General features: G+C 46.5%; 1 protein-coding gene across 1 annotated transcript in view; it reads right to left on the bottom strand.

The window, feature by feature from the left end:
* Nucleotides 1-15,393, bottom strand: part of HECA (hdc homolog, cell cycle regulator) — a 36,260-nt gene extending 20,867 nt beyond the window's left edge. Inside the window, exon 1 of the mRNA XM_077143322.1 lies at nucleotides 14,872-15,393. Within this exon, the coding sequence (XP_076999437.1) occupies nucleotides 14,872-15,109 (238 nt within the window). The 5' untranslated portion in view covers nucleotides 15,110-15,393. The remainder of the gene's footprint in view (nucleotides 1-14,871) is intronic.
* Nucleotides 15,394-18,900: the final 3,507 nt, after the last annotated feature.

Here is an 18,900-nt window from a genome sequence, read left to right as displayed (position 1 = left end):
ACTTTTCCTATCCTTTTACATTCAACATATCTGTGTCACTGGCCTAAAGTGTGTTAGATCATGTTTTGTTCATTCATACTGCAAATCTCTGCTATGACTGGAGTTTAACCCATCTATATTTAATTTAATTACTTATGAGGTATTATTTATTCTCTATATATATTCTGGCTTTTTTATTCCTCTAGTCCTCCATTCCTGCCATCTTTTGCGTTAAAAAGATATTTTCTAGTGTACCACGTTAATTCCATTATTTCTTTTCTAGATTTTTTTTTTTTTGTTATTTTCTTAGAGATTGCACTGGGGACTGCAATTAATATCTTAATTTAAAACAATCTGGCTTGGATTAATAACCACTTCATTTTAATACCATATAAAAACTTAACTCCATTCTCTCCACCCTCTTTTGTGCTATTGTCATCATACAAATTACATCTTTATACATTATAAGCCCATCAACAAGTGGGTTTTCTACACTTGTCTTTTAAATCATATTGGAGAATAATTACCAACAAAATACATTTATACTTCTTTTATATTTACTTATGTAGTTACTTTATAAGTAATCATGATTTCTTTTTTTGCGTCCTTTCTTTTTAGCCTGAAGGATTTACTTGAGTATTTCTCACAGAGCAGATCTGCTATTGACCTATCCTCAGTTTCTGTTTATATGGAAATATCTTCATTTCTCAATTTCTAAATGACAGTTTTGCTTGATAAAGACTTCTTAATTGATAGCCTTTTTCTTTCAGCATGTTGAATGTTACCTGACTGCCTTCTGGCCTCCAGGGTTTCTAATGAGAATTCAGCTATTAATCTTATTAAGGATGCCTTGGTACATGATGAATAATTTTTTTCTGGCCACTTTTTAAACTTTTTGTCTTTGGCTTTTGACAATTCGACTATGACTTAGCAAGGTGTGGATCTCTTTGAATTTCTCCTTTGTGGAGTTCACTGAGCTTTTCTGTATGTGTAGATGCATGTCTTCCATCAAACTGGGTAAGTTTTAGGCCCCATTATTTCTTCAAATATTCTTTCTGTCTCTCTCTCCTTTCTCTTCTTCTAAGACTCCCTTTATGCCTAGATTGGTACTTGATGGTGTTCCACAGGTCTCTGAAGTCCTGTTAATTTTTCTTCATCCTTTTTTCTTTTCTATTTCTCACACTGGATAATCTCAATTGACCTATCTTCACTTTCAGTGAATCTTTCTTCTGCTGCTCTAATCTGGTAAGCCTCTCCAGTGAATTGCATTTATCTACTTTTAAACTTCAGATTTCTATCTGGTTCTTTTTTATAAATTTTAAGTCTTTATTGATAATCTCCATTTGGTGAGAAATGATTGTCATACTTTCTCAGTTCTTTAAAAAGAACAACTTTGTTTAGTTCTTCAAATATGTAGCTGATTTAAAGTCTCTGTTTTTTATGTCAAATATCTGTACTTCCTTAGGGACATTCTCTACTAACAACTTTTTCTTTCACCTCTGTATAAGCCAAACTTTCCTCTGTCTTTGTGTGTTCCAATTTTTTTGCATGCATTTTAACCCACCTCATTTGCCCCAACTGTTATTGCTGCCTCGCTCAGCTGCCACATTAAGTAACTGTTGCTGACTTAGGTGTTGGGTAGCTGATGGCTAGGGGTAAGCGGCCATACTGAGTCAGTCACACAAGCACAGAGCTCAGGACTCAGGACACAACCCTCAGAGGAGAGTAGAAGGCGTCCACTTTATTGAGGAAGTGCACAGGCTTATATAGGCTGGGGAGCATGCAGGGACACCTGTCAGATGGGGATTGGTGGCCGTTGTTGCTAGGGTAGAGGGCAGATTTCTGGGATTGGTTGCCGTTGTTGCTAGGGCAGAGGGCAGATTTCTGGGATTGGTGGCCGTTGTTGCTAGGGCAGAGGGCAGATTTCTGGGATAGGTGGCCATTGTTGTTAGGGCAGAGGGCAGATTTCTGGGATTGGTCGTCGTTGTTGCTAGGGTGGAGGGCAGCTTTCTGGGATTGGTCACCGTTGTTGCTAGGGCAGAGGGCAGATTTAAGGTCAGCGCTTTTGGCGCAAACCACCGCCAGTTTCAGGAAGAAAGCCTTTCGCAGGTTAGGCCATTTTGTGTTGCCTTGCATCAGCCACGGAAGCCATGTTGGCAAGAAATTATAACATCTCCATCACTTAGGAATAGGGCTTTCTCACTGAGGGGTCACTGAGCCAGGTCAAAAGCCCTATGAAGGGAATTGTATCAGGATACCTCCAGACAGGCAAGTAGTGACAATTCTCTAAGGCTGTTTGTGCAGCTCCAAACCCATTGGGATCCTTCTGGTGGTGGCTAGGATGCTGGTTTTCACAGCTGCCATGGATCTGGGGAGATGGGATGGGAATAGGACAAATTGAATCACCAGCAAGTTCACTGTACTCACTGAGATTCAGCCATTTGTCTTGAATAAATATTTAGATAATTTTTGCAACCCTCTCACCAATCTCCAAAAAGTTGATTTTCATAAAATTTGCCAGTGTTCTCTTTGCTTTTACGGAGGATATTTCCAGAAGTCCTTATTTTGCCATTCCAGAAGTGTTTTTTAATATAAGTTTAAATTCATACACATATTTTGTTACAGAAAGATATGATAAGATGGCCAATAAAAGTCTTTTAAAGTAGCATAATACACTGTTTTAGGATCAAGTGGAATGGAAATAAAGAAAAAAATATAAAATATCTGACTACTTTTTAATCTTTAAAATAGATGACAGTGGTTATCAGGGGCTACAATAAGAACATAAGCATACCTGCCTTAACCTGTGACCTGGTTTAGCCTCCTGTGCTCCAAAGTTGGTAGGAAGTAGAGCACATGCTGTGTTCAATTAAACATGTTTTTATGCATACAGTTGGATTTAAACACAAGACTTTTGCACAGGCAAACTACTCTATTCAAATAAAGAAGGATGCTTGGCATAGAAAAAAATCATCAAATAGTTCTTTGACTATATTTAACTTAGGTTTTTAATACTGTCTCAATATATTCAATTTATGCTCCTAGACCTACTCTACTCTAACTCTCAAGTAAAACCTGCAAACCTACCTAGCCTCACACTCAAACTAAATGGAAGCTGCAGACTTGTGTTACTTACCTGATTATTTCCATCCTGGCTCTGGCTCAGAACCCTGATACCAATAAGAAATCCACGTCAATATTGCCATGAAATAGGAAGTTTCTATCTTCCTTGTCTACCAGGGGCCATGTGAAGACCCAGGGCTGATTTAGGCTGGACATCAGGATGAGATCAGTGGCTTCAATGGTTTTCCCGAATGTTTCCTTCAAAACCACCCAAGCTCCACAGAATAAAAACAGGGCAATACCTTGGCTCAGAGTCCAGAGACTCTCTCTGAGGTCCAGGCCCAAGGTCCCTCAGCTGCTCACACCTGCTCACAGGCTGACAAGCACGGCAGGGCCACCACTGGGGAGAGGCAGTGGGGGGTTCTGGGGCCAAGCCGTGGTACGGGCATGCCAACAGTAAGGACTCACCCAAATGTTCACACACAGACTCATCTGAGCCTGACCTGAAATCCTACAAACAAGGTCAACCAAGATACAGAAGCCAGGAGCCTATGCTTAAACCCAGTAACAGATTAAACATTTCCTGACTTCAGATCTTTGGACTGATGGACAGATGGATGGAAAGAACCAAGACAGGAAGGCAGGCCAGGCCCAAACTGTTAGGCAAACCCAACCTAACTAACTGCCGACACTGACAAGAAAGAACCAAACAGAGGCTCCCTGCAGGCCATTCAAGGAGAGCGCCCACCCAGTGCACCCGCCCCAGCAAGAAAGCCCACCCCGCGGGGCAAGCCCATCCCGTGGCACCCCACCTCCGGGTAGGCACGGGAACCACAGCCAGCGGGGACCCTTGGCCTTCCCGTTCTGTCACCTCCCAGGACAGCTCTGCGGCGACGACGGGGAAGCGTGCCCCACCCCCAGCCCCCACGCGGGGAAGGAATCGGTGTCCAGCCCGCGGCGGCTGCCCACCTGGCCACGCAGCGTGTGATTCCCCGAGAGAGTTCAGCACTCGGCCGCCACGCGCACGCACAGCCGCGGTCCCCGGCCCCAGCTGGCCACGGGCGCCCTGGAACGCAGATGCGATCCCATGCTTCGGCTGGGCCGTCCTCAAAGACCCCAAACCACTCACTTCTAAACCCGAGGACAAAATAATACGCCATTTATAAGAGCCGACCCCTAATCTGAAAATGTCTCTTCTGTCCAAACAGAGCATATCAAACACTGGTATTTTAGTAGATATAAATACATAAAAATTTATTTATAATACTTAAGATGAACTCTAAATAGTATTTCTAAACTCAATGAGAAAACATTGCAAATTAATTCTTTAAAAATTCTTCTAAATAATCTTTTGATAAAATAACCCATGGAGCATTAAAAAAGTAAGTAATAAGGAAAACCAATTCATTTCCAAAATCAACAAATTTTAATCTGAGTATCTCTCAAAACTGAAGCTTACAAATGGTTTTTAATTTTGAATCCCAAGACAAATGCCAATTCAATCTGTGTGTCAGCCTGGCAAAAACCACAGGGTACAGAAGGAATTCTGATAAAACTCATCATACAGTTCGGTAAATTCATCATCTGTAACCCAATTTAAAATGCAAAATCCAAGGAGGGACAGAGAAGCAAATGAGTTACGGACACTTAGGACCCCAAGGCAGGTAAGGCACAGAACAGAAGGTCCAGAATGACCCGGACACACAGACCCGCAGAACCACAGACACGGCACGCGCAGGCCAACTGGGAGCACACCAGCCATGGGCGAGGCTGTGCCACCAGAGAGGTCAAACCCAAGGGGACTCCACAGTCCCCGAGGAGGGAGGTCTCCCACTCCCCCACGACAACCCCCACTCCCCAGCCAGATTCAGACCTGCCCACGACTCCACTCCCTGCAGGTCCCCACCCCACTAGCAACCCAGCCCAGCACCCTTGCCTGGCCCTTCCCCACCTCCTGCCAAGCCCCTTGATCATTCCTCCTGCCTGGTCAGGGAGGCTATGTGTGGGCAGTGAGCAGAGTCCCTCTCACCCCAAGGGTTCGCTCACCCCAGGCTAAACAGAGACCAGCAGGAGGCCACTGAGGAGACCAGATCCGCCTCTGATGGGGATGAAAGGCTACCGAAGGACAAGGACAGTGCATTCTGGAAGATCAGCGTTCATACTGGGAACCCGGGGTCCCTCAGGTTCTCCACAAAGCTGGGGGGCAAGCACAGCCACTGCCCTGCATCACAAACTGAGTCCAAAGCCCACCCAGGATAGGGAAAGAAATTCCGCAATCCAAATTCGTGACACAACGTTTTGCTTTCTTCACACAGCTCTACAGTTTGCTTGCGGAGTCCAGCACAGACAATTTAGCAAGTCACCCTCACTTACTGCAAATAAGAAAATTTGGGCTCAAAAAAGTCTCAGGGGCCTTGCAAGAAGGCAGAGAGCCAGCTCTCAAGCTGTGAGGTGCTGCCCACATCTGTCTTCTTCAGAACAAACCATGGGACCTCCTTGAAGCAGGCGTCTGGGAGGCACAAGGCCACTGGGACTGCACGGGGCACAGCGCGTGGGTAAGCCCCTGGCTCCATGGAGTGCTATGTCAATTTCAGTTCAATCCAAGGGCCAGAATGAGAAAAACAATAATTTTCTTATGGCTCAGCATTTAGGTTCATTATCACAAGCAAGTTATGGGCAAGTTAGCCTAGAGGGGCCTCATTAGGCAGCTTAGTTCTTGGAAAGAGGAGACAGACAAGTGAATAATGGGCTTTTATCTACAAGTTTCAAAGTTCTACACAGCTGAAGTAAACTGCAGAGTGTTGCAGAAATGTGCAAGAATCGACAGGCCCTGGAGGTCAGCTGTTGGCTAGAGAGTGGTGGGTGGCCAAGCAGAATGGCAGTGGGGAGACAAGGGAGGGCAGCTGGAGTCCACCCCAAGGCTGGGAAGCAGCACCTCCCAAATTAAATACAAACCATACACAGAAACTCATAGGCATGGCAGGGTTACTGTGCACCATGTCCAGACGAGCCGAATCACAGCCTTTAGCCATGCTAATTTCACAGGAAACTCTCCTCATTCCTCCCTTCCTTTCTCTTGAGGCCTACCTCCATGCGCATGTCATGTGTTCATCATATAAACATAATATTTCTAACCAACAAGAACCACCTTAAGATTGAAAGACAGTTGATAAACTGGAAGGAACACATGAAAAAGTGTCCTCCATATACAAAGATTTTGTACAAATTAGTAAGAACACAAAGATCCGTTAGGAAAATGGACAAATGGCACAATGAAGAAAAAACTATAAATAACCAGCATACATATAAAAAAGACATTCACCTTCAGTGATAAGTAAATAAAACAAATGCAAACAAAAATAACAATGAGATGAGACCTTCTTACCCATCTGACTGGCAAAGACGAAAATGATTATCAAAATCCATGCTGTGTGTACAGAAATGGGCCCTCCATGCACTGGAGATGTTAGAGTAAAAAGGTAAACTTTCTGGAGAGCAATTTGGAGGTATGTATCAAAAGACTGAAAAAATCACAAACACTGTGTGCGGTGATCCCACTCCACAGAAGACAGTCACATCCTAGTCATGAACTCTGACCCATTAAGTACAGAAAGTGGCAGTTCAAATGTTACAATCTCCAAAATGCCAAGACCAGAAAATCTCCCAACCCCACCCCCATCACACTGAGAAGGAACAAGAAAGGGGACCTGTGCGTGTGAGCTGAGGGCTTCCTCAGTCGAGTGATATTTTCTTGTCTGACAAAGCTCATTTTGGTCCCAGTATCAGACGGTATGCACGAGACCTTCCAAGTGCTTTACATGGCCCAGTTACTTCCTTGCATTTCTGTGCTGGGCTGAAGTCCTTAGCAGAGGACTGCTCCCTCCCTGCCTTGTGCATGCGCCTGAGTCTGGCCAGACCAGACATGGACGGCAGTTCAGCTGTGGCATCTGGGTGATCACCTCCCCCTGAGCAGAGAGGGCAGGGGGCTTCTCTCTCCGAACCTGGTGTCACAGCCCCCACCCCCACCCCCATGGTGGGCACTCTCGGCGGGGCTGCAGTGTCACCTGTTCCTCTCTGTCCAGCACACCTCCTGCCCAGGCATCTCACCTAGTGTACTTCTACCTGCGGCCCATCATCCTCTCCCCTAAAACCAAACACCTAGTGGGATGGAACCACATCTGCACGGGCTCCCTGGACGCACTGCCCGCAAAGGACAGACACGAGGAGGTGGAGGCCACCCAGAGAATCCGTTACACTGCCCACGGGTTGCATGCGCGGTTCTGCCCCACCACGGAAGAGTACCTGCCCTGGCACCACCCTGGTGTCCTGTCTGCCGTGGACACCCGCCTCCACCCAGCCTGGCTCTGCTGCTCAGAGTATCGTGTGTACCTGCTGCCAATCAAAAATAGCCAGAACAGATTCTGTCTAGTTCCCGTTCTCTTGCTGCCCGGACACTAAGCTGTGCTACTTTAACAAGCGTTGTTGTAAATACGGCCCCATTAAAAATATTGGAATCATCCGGTGTGCTCCTTGAGAAAACTAAAACAGGGTTGGCAACTCACTTTCATCATCAGCGTCAGGGCTCTCTTGAGAGGCTTTTATAATGTGGAGCGCTCAAACGCACACTCACCCTGGGAAAAATACACATTTTAAATTGGGCAGATACCTCCCTAACTTATATAGGTAACTTGATACCCAGCTAACTTTTGCCTAAATTCACCCTCTTTATCAGTTTCATAAAAGGTGTATGCTTTAAAAAAGCCTATTTATACCGAATTTCCAACAAATTGAAACAGAAATCCTGACGTGTGACTGATACCTGGGCCGTGATTGCTATCTGGCTGTCTGCACTTGCTGTTTTCGGGGTGATCCAATCTGAGCTGCAGTGTATCTGCGTGGATGAAACATACTGCGCCATAAGTGCCCTAGGCTAACTTTCTTATTCACTGCAATCTGAGCGACTGCAGGATTTACATTCAGCACTTCCTCCTGAAGGGTTCCTCCTCCCTCACTTTCTCTAAACTTCCTCTTAATAGTTTTCTCGCTTCTAACTTTGTGGTTGTTTTTAAGTATTATCTTCACAGATATAATTTAACATTAATAATGTTTTCCCTTTCTACTTCTGATAAATCAGAACACATGATTTTTAATGTTTAGAATGCAACTCACTTTTTGCCAGTTTATAAAAAACCTGCCAAGTACAAACAAGCTGAAGTATCCTGCTGACTACACAGAGCAAGTTGCAACTTCACCCACCACTGAGAACTGGACATGTTCTGAAACATGGAGACACAAAATGTACACCAACTACATTATCCAAACCAGGGCACTGCCCCCAACCTGTGTTCATTTTAAAACTGATTAGATGATGCAAAATGTAAACTGACAAAACAAGGTAATTAGTCCAACCTGGCTCAGAGACTATACACTTTTACCAAGGCACAAAGACTAAACCCTAGGGACAAGCCCCTTCCTGCAGAGTCCCTTCTGCCCACACAGGCCAGACCCCCTGGCATGAGCTCCCAGGAGTTCACCCCGAGGCTGGGAGAGCACGGAAAGCTAGTGCCGTGGGAAGACACAGCGGCCTCTCATTCCCATCAGGCTGTAGCAGGAAAGCGGCCACGCACATGCAGTCTGCCCCTACGCAGTTTTCCTGAAAACCACAACCAGAGGCAGCAGCACACAGCCCCTCGACCCTTGAAGTGTATCAAAAGAAAAGCTGTCAAAAGACACCCATTCTGTCAAAACACACCACAGCTTTACAGGACTGCCGACACCTGTGGCTGTCCCCCTCTGCGGCTGGAGCAGCCCATGGCCCTTCTTCCAGGGAGCTAGGGATGGCCCTCTGTGGGCCACGGACCACCCGGCAACTCCCTGCCCAGCCCCACACCCCATCCCGTATCATGTACCCGGCCACACCAAACCCTTGGCAGCAGCAGAACTCAGGCCCTTTCCCCCTTCCCGCTGCCCAGAACACCCTTCTCTGCTTTCAGAACTAACTGCTTCTCTCCCTACAAGACTCAGAGGGAATGCCCCCTCCTCCAGGGCACATAGTCCCCTGGGTGGACGTCCCAGCACATTATCAGGGATGCTGGTATTTACACATCTCTCCCCCAGCTCCAGTGGGAGCCCCTGACAATGAAAATTTGGATGCCCTAGGTACAATTCATCCTTATACTTTCAGTCCTACAGGTCAGTGGGCTCAGGAGAATGCCTACTGAACAGACAAGTGCAGAGATGAACAAAACAACAAACAGATGAAAGAACAAAGGAACTAATGAATGAACACTCCAGGTGTAGCCTGGAGAGAAGGGAGGGCCTCTTGTTTAATGCTCAGAAGTATGAAGCTCTGGCTGACTCCCCAAAGGACACCCTGACCTTGACCTCCTTTCTGCCATTCATCAACTCAGCATACTCAATTTCCTTCTCTGTATCTTCAAATGCAGCTCCCATATTTAATCCAATATCTGACCTCTGCACTGGCACCGCTCTTTATGCCACAGCCACTCCTGCACCGTGCATGTAATAAGTGACCTGAACTACTTCTATAAAGGGTCCCAACTAGACTACAAGCCCCTCAGGCCCTAATCCCAGTATCTGACCCAAGCAGGCACTCAGTCCACACACGAGGGATGGAGAACCAGGCAGAACACACCTCAAAACCCATGAAGCTATCATTAACAGTGCCCATTTCTGCCAGGTCTTCCACATGTTGTTTTTCTTAATCTTTACAAACACCACCCCCACCCTGACAAAGGGTTGCATGAAAAAAATACAGGCTGAGAAGGGTTAAATAACTTGTCCCAAAGTCACTCTGCTACTAAATTGTGGCACCTACATTTAAACTCACATCTGTTCAAACCTGGTGATTGACTAAAGCTTCAAAAACTCTAGACCTATTACTTCAGAAGGTTAGAGAAATGGTGCAGTGTCCAGACACTGACAGAATTTCAAAGACCTATGCTGTCAGCTTCACTAATTCTATCGCCACATGCTAAAATATCAATCACCACTATCAGATACTTTGTTGAATCCTTCCTGACCACCAACTCACTAAAGACCATAGCTGTTCCCAGCAGAAGCTACTCCAGCCTTAGAATGCCTCCCTAAGTGTGGCAGCATCTACTCCAGGCTCCCAATTCAAATGGAGCTCTCCTATTGCTCAGATGTTCTGGGGTACCATCAATTCTCAGCATGCCTTTAAAACAAGAACCAGGCACTGGCAGGGCCAGGGGAACCGGCACTCTCAAGATAGCAGTGACAACTGAGAAGTCTTTCCACAAGGCAATCTGTTGGGATGTAGAAAACATCCTAAAAATATGCACATTCTTTAACCTACAAGTCCACAGCTAAGAACTTATTTTAAGGAAGAAACTAGATGAATGCTCAGAGATGTACATATAAGAATCTATGGGTCAAACAAAGTCGGAATGATCAAATTACCCAAGGTGCAGACATACAATAGTATATTATCCAATCATTTGAAAACAGCGATGCACCTGTATATTTACTGAGCTGCTAAAATGTCCACAAACCATCATAAGTGTAAAAGCAGATTATAATATGTATGAACCTCAAAAAAATAAAAAATAATAAATATGAGCCTCTTCATGCAAAACTTGGATATATTCTTTTATAAGTCTATCAGAAAAATTATTTAAAGGCCACAAGTAAATACATCAAAATGTTATCAAAGGTGATCTCTGCAGCGTGCCAGAACCTTGATTCTTGAAAACGACTGTACAACGAATTAGCTTTTACGATGTGACTGTATGATTGTGAAAACCTTGTGTCTGATACTCCTTTTATCCAAGGTATGGACAGATGAATAAAAAAAAAGGATAAAATAAATAATAGGAGGGATAAGGTGCAAAATAAATTGGGTAGACTGAAATACTTGTGGTCAATGAGGGAGGGGTAAGGGGCATGGGATGTATGAGTTTTTCCTTTTTATTTCTTTTTCTGGAGTGGTGCAAATGTTCTAAAAATGATCATGGTGATAAATACACAACTATGTGATGATACTGTGAGCCACTAATTGTACACCATGTATGGACTGAATGTGTGTGAAGATTTATCAATAAAAATATTTTTTAAAAAAAGTTATCAATGGCGATCTCTAAGTGGTGGGATTATGTGTGTTTCACGAGAAAATCAAAGAGAACTTTGCCTATCTTCATTTTTTCTGGCAAATAACAATGCCCAAAGCACCCAATCCCCACTAACCTCCTGCACAAATCTGTCTTTGAGCCCATTTCCCGGATCCGAGACAAACAATAACGTTTAGTAAGCACATCTGTTTGTGGGCGTGTCTTACTATACAGGCATGGGTAGGTGCTATATCCTGTTTTACATGTGCAGAAACAGAGGCTCAGAGAAGTTATACAACTTGTCCAAGGTCATCGTGAGTAACTTGAGGAGCCAGGATTTCTGTCTGTGACTGCAAAGCCATTTATTATATAAATTGACTCCATCTGCTGCAAAAGGTGGTTGAAGGAACTCAGCTGATACGCAGCCCAGCTCTTCTGGCAGCAGGAATGGATGGAGAGCTGAACAATGATCATCCATAAACAGGCATTTCTAACCGTTGTTGGGATCCAGGCCCACTGAGAACTGGATGCCACCATCAAGGGGTCCCATACATTTAGGCCTGAAACAAAAAGCAGAGGCTTAATGGGACCAGAATTCCAGAATGAAGCTACGGGGTTCCAATCTACTACATGATAACTAGATTCTAAAAATAATGAGGGGAAAATCTTGTCTACCTACAGCAAAATGCTAAATATGTGCAGGCAGATTTTTACTATGGAGTAGGAGGAGATGGTGCTTCCTCATGCCTCCTCATCCTGTATGTCTGCACCAAACCCTGCAAAAAAAAAAAAAAAACTCATAAACTAAAATCTTAAAATGGACTGATAAATTTCTCATTAGGGATACAAAGTACTTACAATTAATATTCAACCTACCCTAGATGCACAACTGCAATTTCTTAGGCTGCAGCCACACTATAGCTTCTCCTAGCTCTCCTAATCAAGCTTCTTTTAGGAGTAAGCAGTTAAGTTTACCTACTGGCAAGCATTAAACTCAAAGTTAATATTGCCCTGCTCAGGTAGCCACACTGCCTAAGAGCTACAAGACACAAAACCTTTCCATACACAAAATTTTAATTTTAAGTGAAGTATTAAGTTTGTATGCTTGCAGATGTAGTTAATTGGCTTGAACGGTGAAAGCAAGTCATTGAAAGGTATTTAATTGAAATGTACATTTACTACTTCCTTGGAATAATTGTTTTAATTCTTAATATTCGTTCGTAAGGGCAAAATCCAATTTTGTCACAATTTGTTCACAAATTTGTCACAATTAAGCAAAAATTTGAAATATACTTGGAAATACTATAAAGTCCAATTAATGTCATTTTAAAATTTAAAAGAAATCAGGCTGACCATGGCAGTTGATGATGCTGAGAGTTTGCATATATCTGTTTCCTCTTCCTTTAAAAATTCACCAATGCCACCTCTCCACAAAGGCACAGAAAAAAAAAAAAAGAGAGAAAAGAAACACAACACACATTTATACTTTCTGTATCCATCAATTTTGCAGACAGCTGGCCTCAGCATCCATTTCTGGTGGTCATCAACATATGGAGCTGCAGTGAGGGCTTTTTCCAGTTATGATGGATCATTCTGGAGACTCACACTAAGTCAGAACCAAGCACCAAGCATCATCAAAGTCAGCTCAATTCCCAATATAGCCAAATCCGTACCTTCTCTGCTACCGATTATGGCAACTTTCACCCATTTCTTTCTTTCTTTTTTCCAATTCATTTAATGAAGCAAACTTTAAATAAGAAACGCATAGTTGTACACAGATATATACGATACTGCTAAATACACCTGAATCTGCCACTTCCGAGGAGAGTAACAATAGGGGCACCATACACATTTTATGTCTGCCAGCCAGCCTCAGGAAAACTTTCCTCACCTCACCTTAAAGCAGTCTGATCTTCTGAAAGAAGAAAAAAAGAAACAGCCAACCAGGAGCGTCCACACAATAAGACACCAGGTAAGGCAGAAGTTTCGTGAATGCAAGCTCCTGCCGTGACTCCCACTGTACCCCCTGAGTCCCAGCACGCACCTAACAGACAGCCATCGATTATCATTCATCAGTGTCTGGGAGGCACTTTCACTAAGTGGATTATACAGGTAAGGAGCCTTCAAGATATGAGAACTGGGGACCAGCAAAGACACAGGGAGAGGGCACTCTGTCCCGCACAATAACCCCAGGAGGAGGCCTGGAGGGATTTTTCCCTATTTACAGAAGAGAAAATTGAGGCTCAGAAAAATCAACCTGCCCAGGGTGACAAAGCTCTAAGTGGCTGAGCCAGGAGTCTGGGCGCCTTTCCCTCTGCCTCCTCAATACCAAAAAGAATTTGAGAACCAGGAAAATAAGAGAAAATGGAGAACACACCTAAGCCAAAAGTTGTCTTCTCAGACAATTCACAAAAGGGATACGTTTGCTTCACCAGGAAAAAGAACAGTCATCCTAGGGCCATTTCGCTATTGCAGACAGAGCCAAGGGGCCTGTGGTTCTGTTCCAATAGGCTGCACTTGTTACCTCCTATATTCGGAGCACCAGCAAGTCTTCCCTAGTCAGGGGCCCCTTTTAAAAATGACTGATCTATATAAAGAATGGCTTCAAAGCTGTAAACTACAAGTCAAACGCCAGACAAAAGGTCCCTAATCTCACTTCATTAAAATATACCTACATTCCTTCTTTGAAATACTGCCTGACCAAGAGAACTCAAAGCACTGTCCAAATTAGTAAAAAGGCTTTGGCCAGGGCTCTACAACGAAAACCAGTCTGTCCCTTCTAAGGGTCCCTCAAAAGGTGCGCGGCCAGGCAGGATCTAAAGCGATTGTACTTCCTCCTAAACATGGGAAGCACAATTACACAGAAGATGATTTTTGTTAACTCCCGCTTGGCAACGGAAGTCAAGTTGAGATTCTCTTTCTTCCTCAAACGAGCAAGAGAATTAAAAAGCACTCCCATTCCCCCGCCCCACAGTAAAACCGTCTCGGGGCCTCTTCACCTGCGCAGTCGGTCCAGCAAGCCTGGCTGTGCCAGGAGTCACGCGAGCGCGGGGAGGAAAGCGCCAAGCCCAAGTCTGCACTTGGAGCATTCTTCTCAACTTGGGCACCTCCTTCCTCGCTCCGGCCTAGGGCGCACCGCGCTTCTGCCTGGCCGCGGCTGCCCAGAGCGCGGACCATGGAGGAGTCGCAGACGACTCCCCTGTGCCCAGGGCGCGGACCCCGAGCAGGGGTGTAAATGACCCCCTTTGCTGGGCGCGGGGCCTGGGCAAGGGTGCGCACCCTCAGCAGGAGTGCTGATGACCCCCGGAGCACGCGGCGCGGATCCCAGGCAGGGTCGCAGACGAACCCGGTGCCCAGAATAGGGACTCCATGCAGGAGCGCAGACGACCACCGGTTCTGGGCGCGGACACCCAGCAGGAGCGCAGACGACTCCCGATGCTGGGCGTGGACCCTGGAGAGGCGTGCAGACGAAACCCAGTACTCAGGGTGCGGATCGCGGGCAGAGATGCAGACGATCCCGCCGCTTGGCGCAGCCCCAGGGAGGGACGCAGCGACCGCTGGTACCCAGGGCGCGGACTCCGGGCAGGGGCGCAGGTGACCGCCGGTACCCAGGGCTCAGACCTCCAGCAAAGACAAGCGGTGCGGGGTGCGACGAACCTCCTACCCCCACCCTGGCATTGTCCGCGTCCCGGCCCCCGCCCCGGCCCCTTCCGCCCCGGCCCTTTCCGCCCCAGCTTACCGTTCCTGGCGTCGCCCGCGGCGGTGGTGGCCCCCACAGCAGCGGCGGCGGTGGCGGGGCCGGTCCCCGCGGCCCCGGGTCCCGCCGCCACCCCGCAGCCTCCCCCGGCCGCCGCCAGGGCGCCCCCGGCCGCCACGCCCGACGCCGCCAGGCCCGCCGCCCCATTCTCCTGCTCGTCGCCGCTGCTGTTGGCGCGCTTGCTCTTGCGGCCGCCCCTACTGGCTTTGGGGTTGGGCATGTCGCGGGCGTCGGGCGCCCGGCGTCGGCGCAGGCGGCTCCCCGAGGCCCGCGCTGCGCATCCCGGACCGGGCGCGGACGCCGGGCTGGGGTTCCGGGTGCGGGCTCCGGGCACAGACGCCCAGTTCCGGGCGCGGACGTCAGCCTAGGGGCTCGGGGATCTGGACTCCGGGTTCGGGGTTCGGGGCGCCGACTCGGGCGGCGAGGGGCGGGCCCGGGTTGTTTTGATTCGGCGTCTCCGACACGCTCCGGCCCCGCCCCCCGCCGTGACGACACGGGCCTCGGCCTGGCCGCGCCCACCCCGTGACCTCACGGCGCCCGGGCGCCCACGTGACGTCACGCCCGCGCCGAGCCGTCCCCTGCGAGTGACGTCACCGGGCGGTCCCTCCGGACCCAGCGGGCCTGCAGAGGGAGGTCTGGGCCTGCGACTTCCGGCCTCGGTGTGACCAGTCCTCGGCTGAGAGGAGAACAGGCCTGGAAAACAAGGGACCTTTGGCCGGAGCCCATCTAAAGGCTCAGCCGCGGGTGTCGGAGTCGTTCCTTAACAAGCAGGATCGAGGGCCCTGGCGGGGGTGTGAAGGCCGCGCCCTAGAGAACCGCCCTCACCGCCCTGGACGAAAGCGGCGCCCCCGGGAGTGCTCAGGGACCGCCCGCAGAGTGTGACTGAGCCTGGGCAGTCAGCCTCTGGGACGCGACGGGGAGACGCGGACACCGAGGTCTGGCCGCTGGTGTGGGCCGAGGTCCGGGCACAGGGGCCCCTAGAGGAGCTCCACCTCCTCTGTTTCTGCAACTCCACCCTGCCTTTTCCCAAGCCAGCTCCTTCCCTTTCCTCAGGTCTGGGGTCAAATCAATCACTTCTTTCCGAAACACCTTCCGAACCAGCTATCAGAAGTATCGTCCTTTTTGTTCGCCTTGTAGTACTTAAAACCGTCTCCGCTATTGTTGGCAATGATGTCTCCTTCTTGCTGAAATGAATGCTTCATAAATCAGAGATTTTATCTCTTATACACCTCAGGAAACACCTGGCATATATTTGTTGAATGTATAAATAAGGTTCTTTTTTTATGAACTATGAAGCTGATAATTTGAGTTCTCTCCTGTAGTGTAATCTTTAACCCAAGTTTTCAGTAAAGGGCTGTGGCTCTGTTGTGAATCATAAAGGAACAAGTAGGGAAATACAGAGAAGAGTACCCTCCTACGCTCAGCTTAGGGTATAGTTACGAGGTCTCTGAGCAGCCACCAGTCCCAAAGTCAATAGCAGAACCTGGAGCAGCAAGGAGAGCAGGGAACTCGGGAGCAATTGCTGGTTGGGCGTTTTTATTTTTTATTTTATTGTATTTTTTGTGTGCTGTTTGGTAGGGGTCACATTTCTTCTTTTTCCATGTGACTATCCCATTATTGCAGCACCATTTGTTGATTTGGGGGGGCGGGTTGGGGGGAAGTGCACTGGCTGAAATTGAACCCTGGCGAGAATTCTACCGCTGAACTAAGCTGGTTGGACTTTTTTATAGGCGAGAAGATGAGCCTTTCAGTTCTCTAATATATATTGCAGGAAACTAACCCTTTAAGGGGCCATAATAATAATTTACATGTATCTATTTAAAAGTTCCTCCTTTTTCATGTCTACTCTCTTGCAGGATCCACTCTAAGCAGGAGGGGAGCAGGAATTGTGTCTGTCTTTCTAACACACTCTGCAGATCTTAACAAAATCTAACTCAGTAAGAGTCCAATAAATAATTTGTTGAAGGAAGGATGCCTAAAGCACTCTTCTGACTACATTTTCCTGACGTCTCAGCTAAGTCAATTCTCCAGGAAGTTTGCCCTTACAGCCCAAAGATAGGCTTGTGTCAAAGTGTCCCTATTTGCCCCCACTTCCCCTTCCCCACCATAGCTTGCGCACACACACACACACACACACACGATATTCAAATTGCCTATTTCCTTGCCTGAGTACTCACTAAGCTATAAGCTCTGTGATGGCAGAAACTGTCCTGGGTGCTATCCAGTATTGTGCCCAGGACAGGTAGGTATTCAATAAATGACAAATGAAAATAGATGGGCAAATGAATAAATGCACTTCGGAAGGAGATTCAGAGGAGTTGGTGGCCATATGGAGGTGATGGACAAAGAAGGGGGCGGATGTCAAGAAATTCTGAAAATTGGAGGAAATGATAATAGTTGTTAATCAAGCCTTTACAAGGGAGAACAGCAGAGCTGTTAGGGAAAATAATAAGAGTGCGTGCCCTATGCAGAGTTAGCCTAATTTCATTACTCCCAGGACCACTATAGGTGATTGGAAGTTCTCAAAACATTTGGATGACCTTGGCCTCTTTTTTTCTTTTTAAGTGGTGGGGAAGAAGCAGCTTTAGGTTAGGGTACAAGTAAAGGAGGATAATTATTTTCTTGAATCATTGCATTGCTCTTGTGCCAAATTGGATCCAAGTGTGCATGTACCCTGCAGACAGACGTTCATACCAGCTGCCTCCCACCTCTACATGACTGAGACTTAAGAATTGGAAGCTTTCCCACAAAAATTTCATAATTGGTTCAAAGCACTCCAGCCAGTTGCTGTCCTTGCTGCTTGTTTGAGCCTCCTCCTGATTCAAACTGAAACAAAATGAAAAGGGAGGAAGTAGAAGCTGAGCCACTTGTTCCTTGTTCAGCCTTGATAACCTGTTACAAGTAGATCATTAAAAATAGCTTTAGTCAAATTGGGTGCAGCAGCCATAGTTTTAGGGTTGTGTGTATGTGTGTGTGTGTATATTTTGCTGCTGAGACAAAACACTAAAACCAAGATGTTAGAAAAAAATTAGTTGAAGTTAAAGTACTCCTTCTCCATCTTCACCATACAGAATTTCAGGGGACTACTGTTCTAGCTCTTTCGCCTTTCCTTTTTTCCTGCCATTTCTGCAGATTCACAATTGAGAAGAACCTATCAAAGGAGCAAAAAAGACAGTGGGTGAGGAGACAGGGTCCTTCCCTCCCAGCATTCCAGGAGGAAGTAAGAGCTGTAGGAACCCATCACAGCTGCTATGCGATGTCCATCTACTCTTGGCTTATACTTCAATTTCTCTGACCAAGTCATGTGCTCTGAAATAAACTTTAAAAAAAAAAATCACCTCTACGCAAGTTTTCCTTTCTCCAGACTTCACCATCTGCCCCATCTCCTAGTTCTCTGCAAAAATAAACTCACTGCGACAAATCAAAGCCAGCAAAGGTCAACAATTTACTCCCTTGAGAAAAGGGACTGGCTAATCAGCAGGGCTGGGTCAGAATAAATGGCCATTGTTCTAATGACCGAGTTTGACTTTCTGCCGGTCTCCTGAGCTCTGAGGGCCAACAAAATCATTTATTTGGGCTGTATATGCCATAGGTGGTGTTAAGTAAACCTGAGGCGAGGACACAAGGAACCGAGTGTCCAAACAGCTTGATCCAGAAATCATAAGGACTTAAGGAATTCTTGAAATGTCACAGTAATGTGCAATCTGTGTATCCAAATGAAACAGAAACAAAAAGGTGTTGAAACCCAGTCTGCTGAAGAGGTACTTTGAGCAGCTATACCTTGTAAAAAGGTCTATTATCGTATCAGTTTATTTGGGAAATAGCCTCTTCTGTGTCAAGGTTTACTTTGAAGAATGGTAACAATTGTGAATATAAAGAACTTGACCCAAAAAAAGGTGCATTAATGTAAATATATGAATTATTTAACATAGTTCTTTCTGATTAGACTTCCCAATTATTAATATTACTGCTTTTCTCGGATGTTCACGCTCAAAATCTATTTTGAATTTA

The sequence above is a fragment of the Tamandua tetradactyla genome, chromosome 25, assembly GCF_023851605.1.
Source record: "Tamandua tetradactyla isolate mTamTet1 chromosome 25, mTamTet1.pri, whole genome shotgun sequence".
NCBI classification, from domain to species: domain Eukaryota; kingdom Metazoa; phylum Chordata; class Mammalia; order Pilosa; family Myrmecophagidae; genus Tamandua; species Tamandua tetradactyla.
This window is presented reverse-complemented; position numbering and strand designations above follow the sequence as displayed.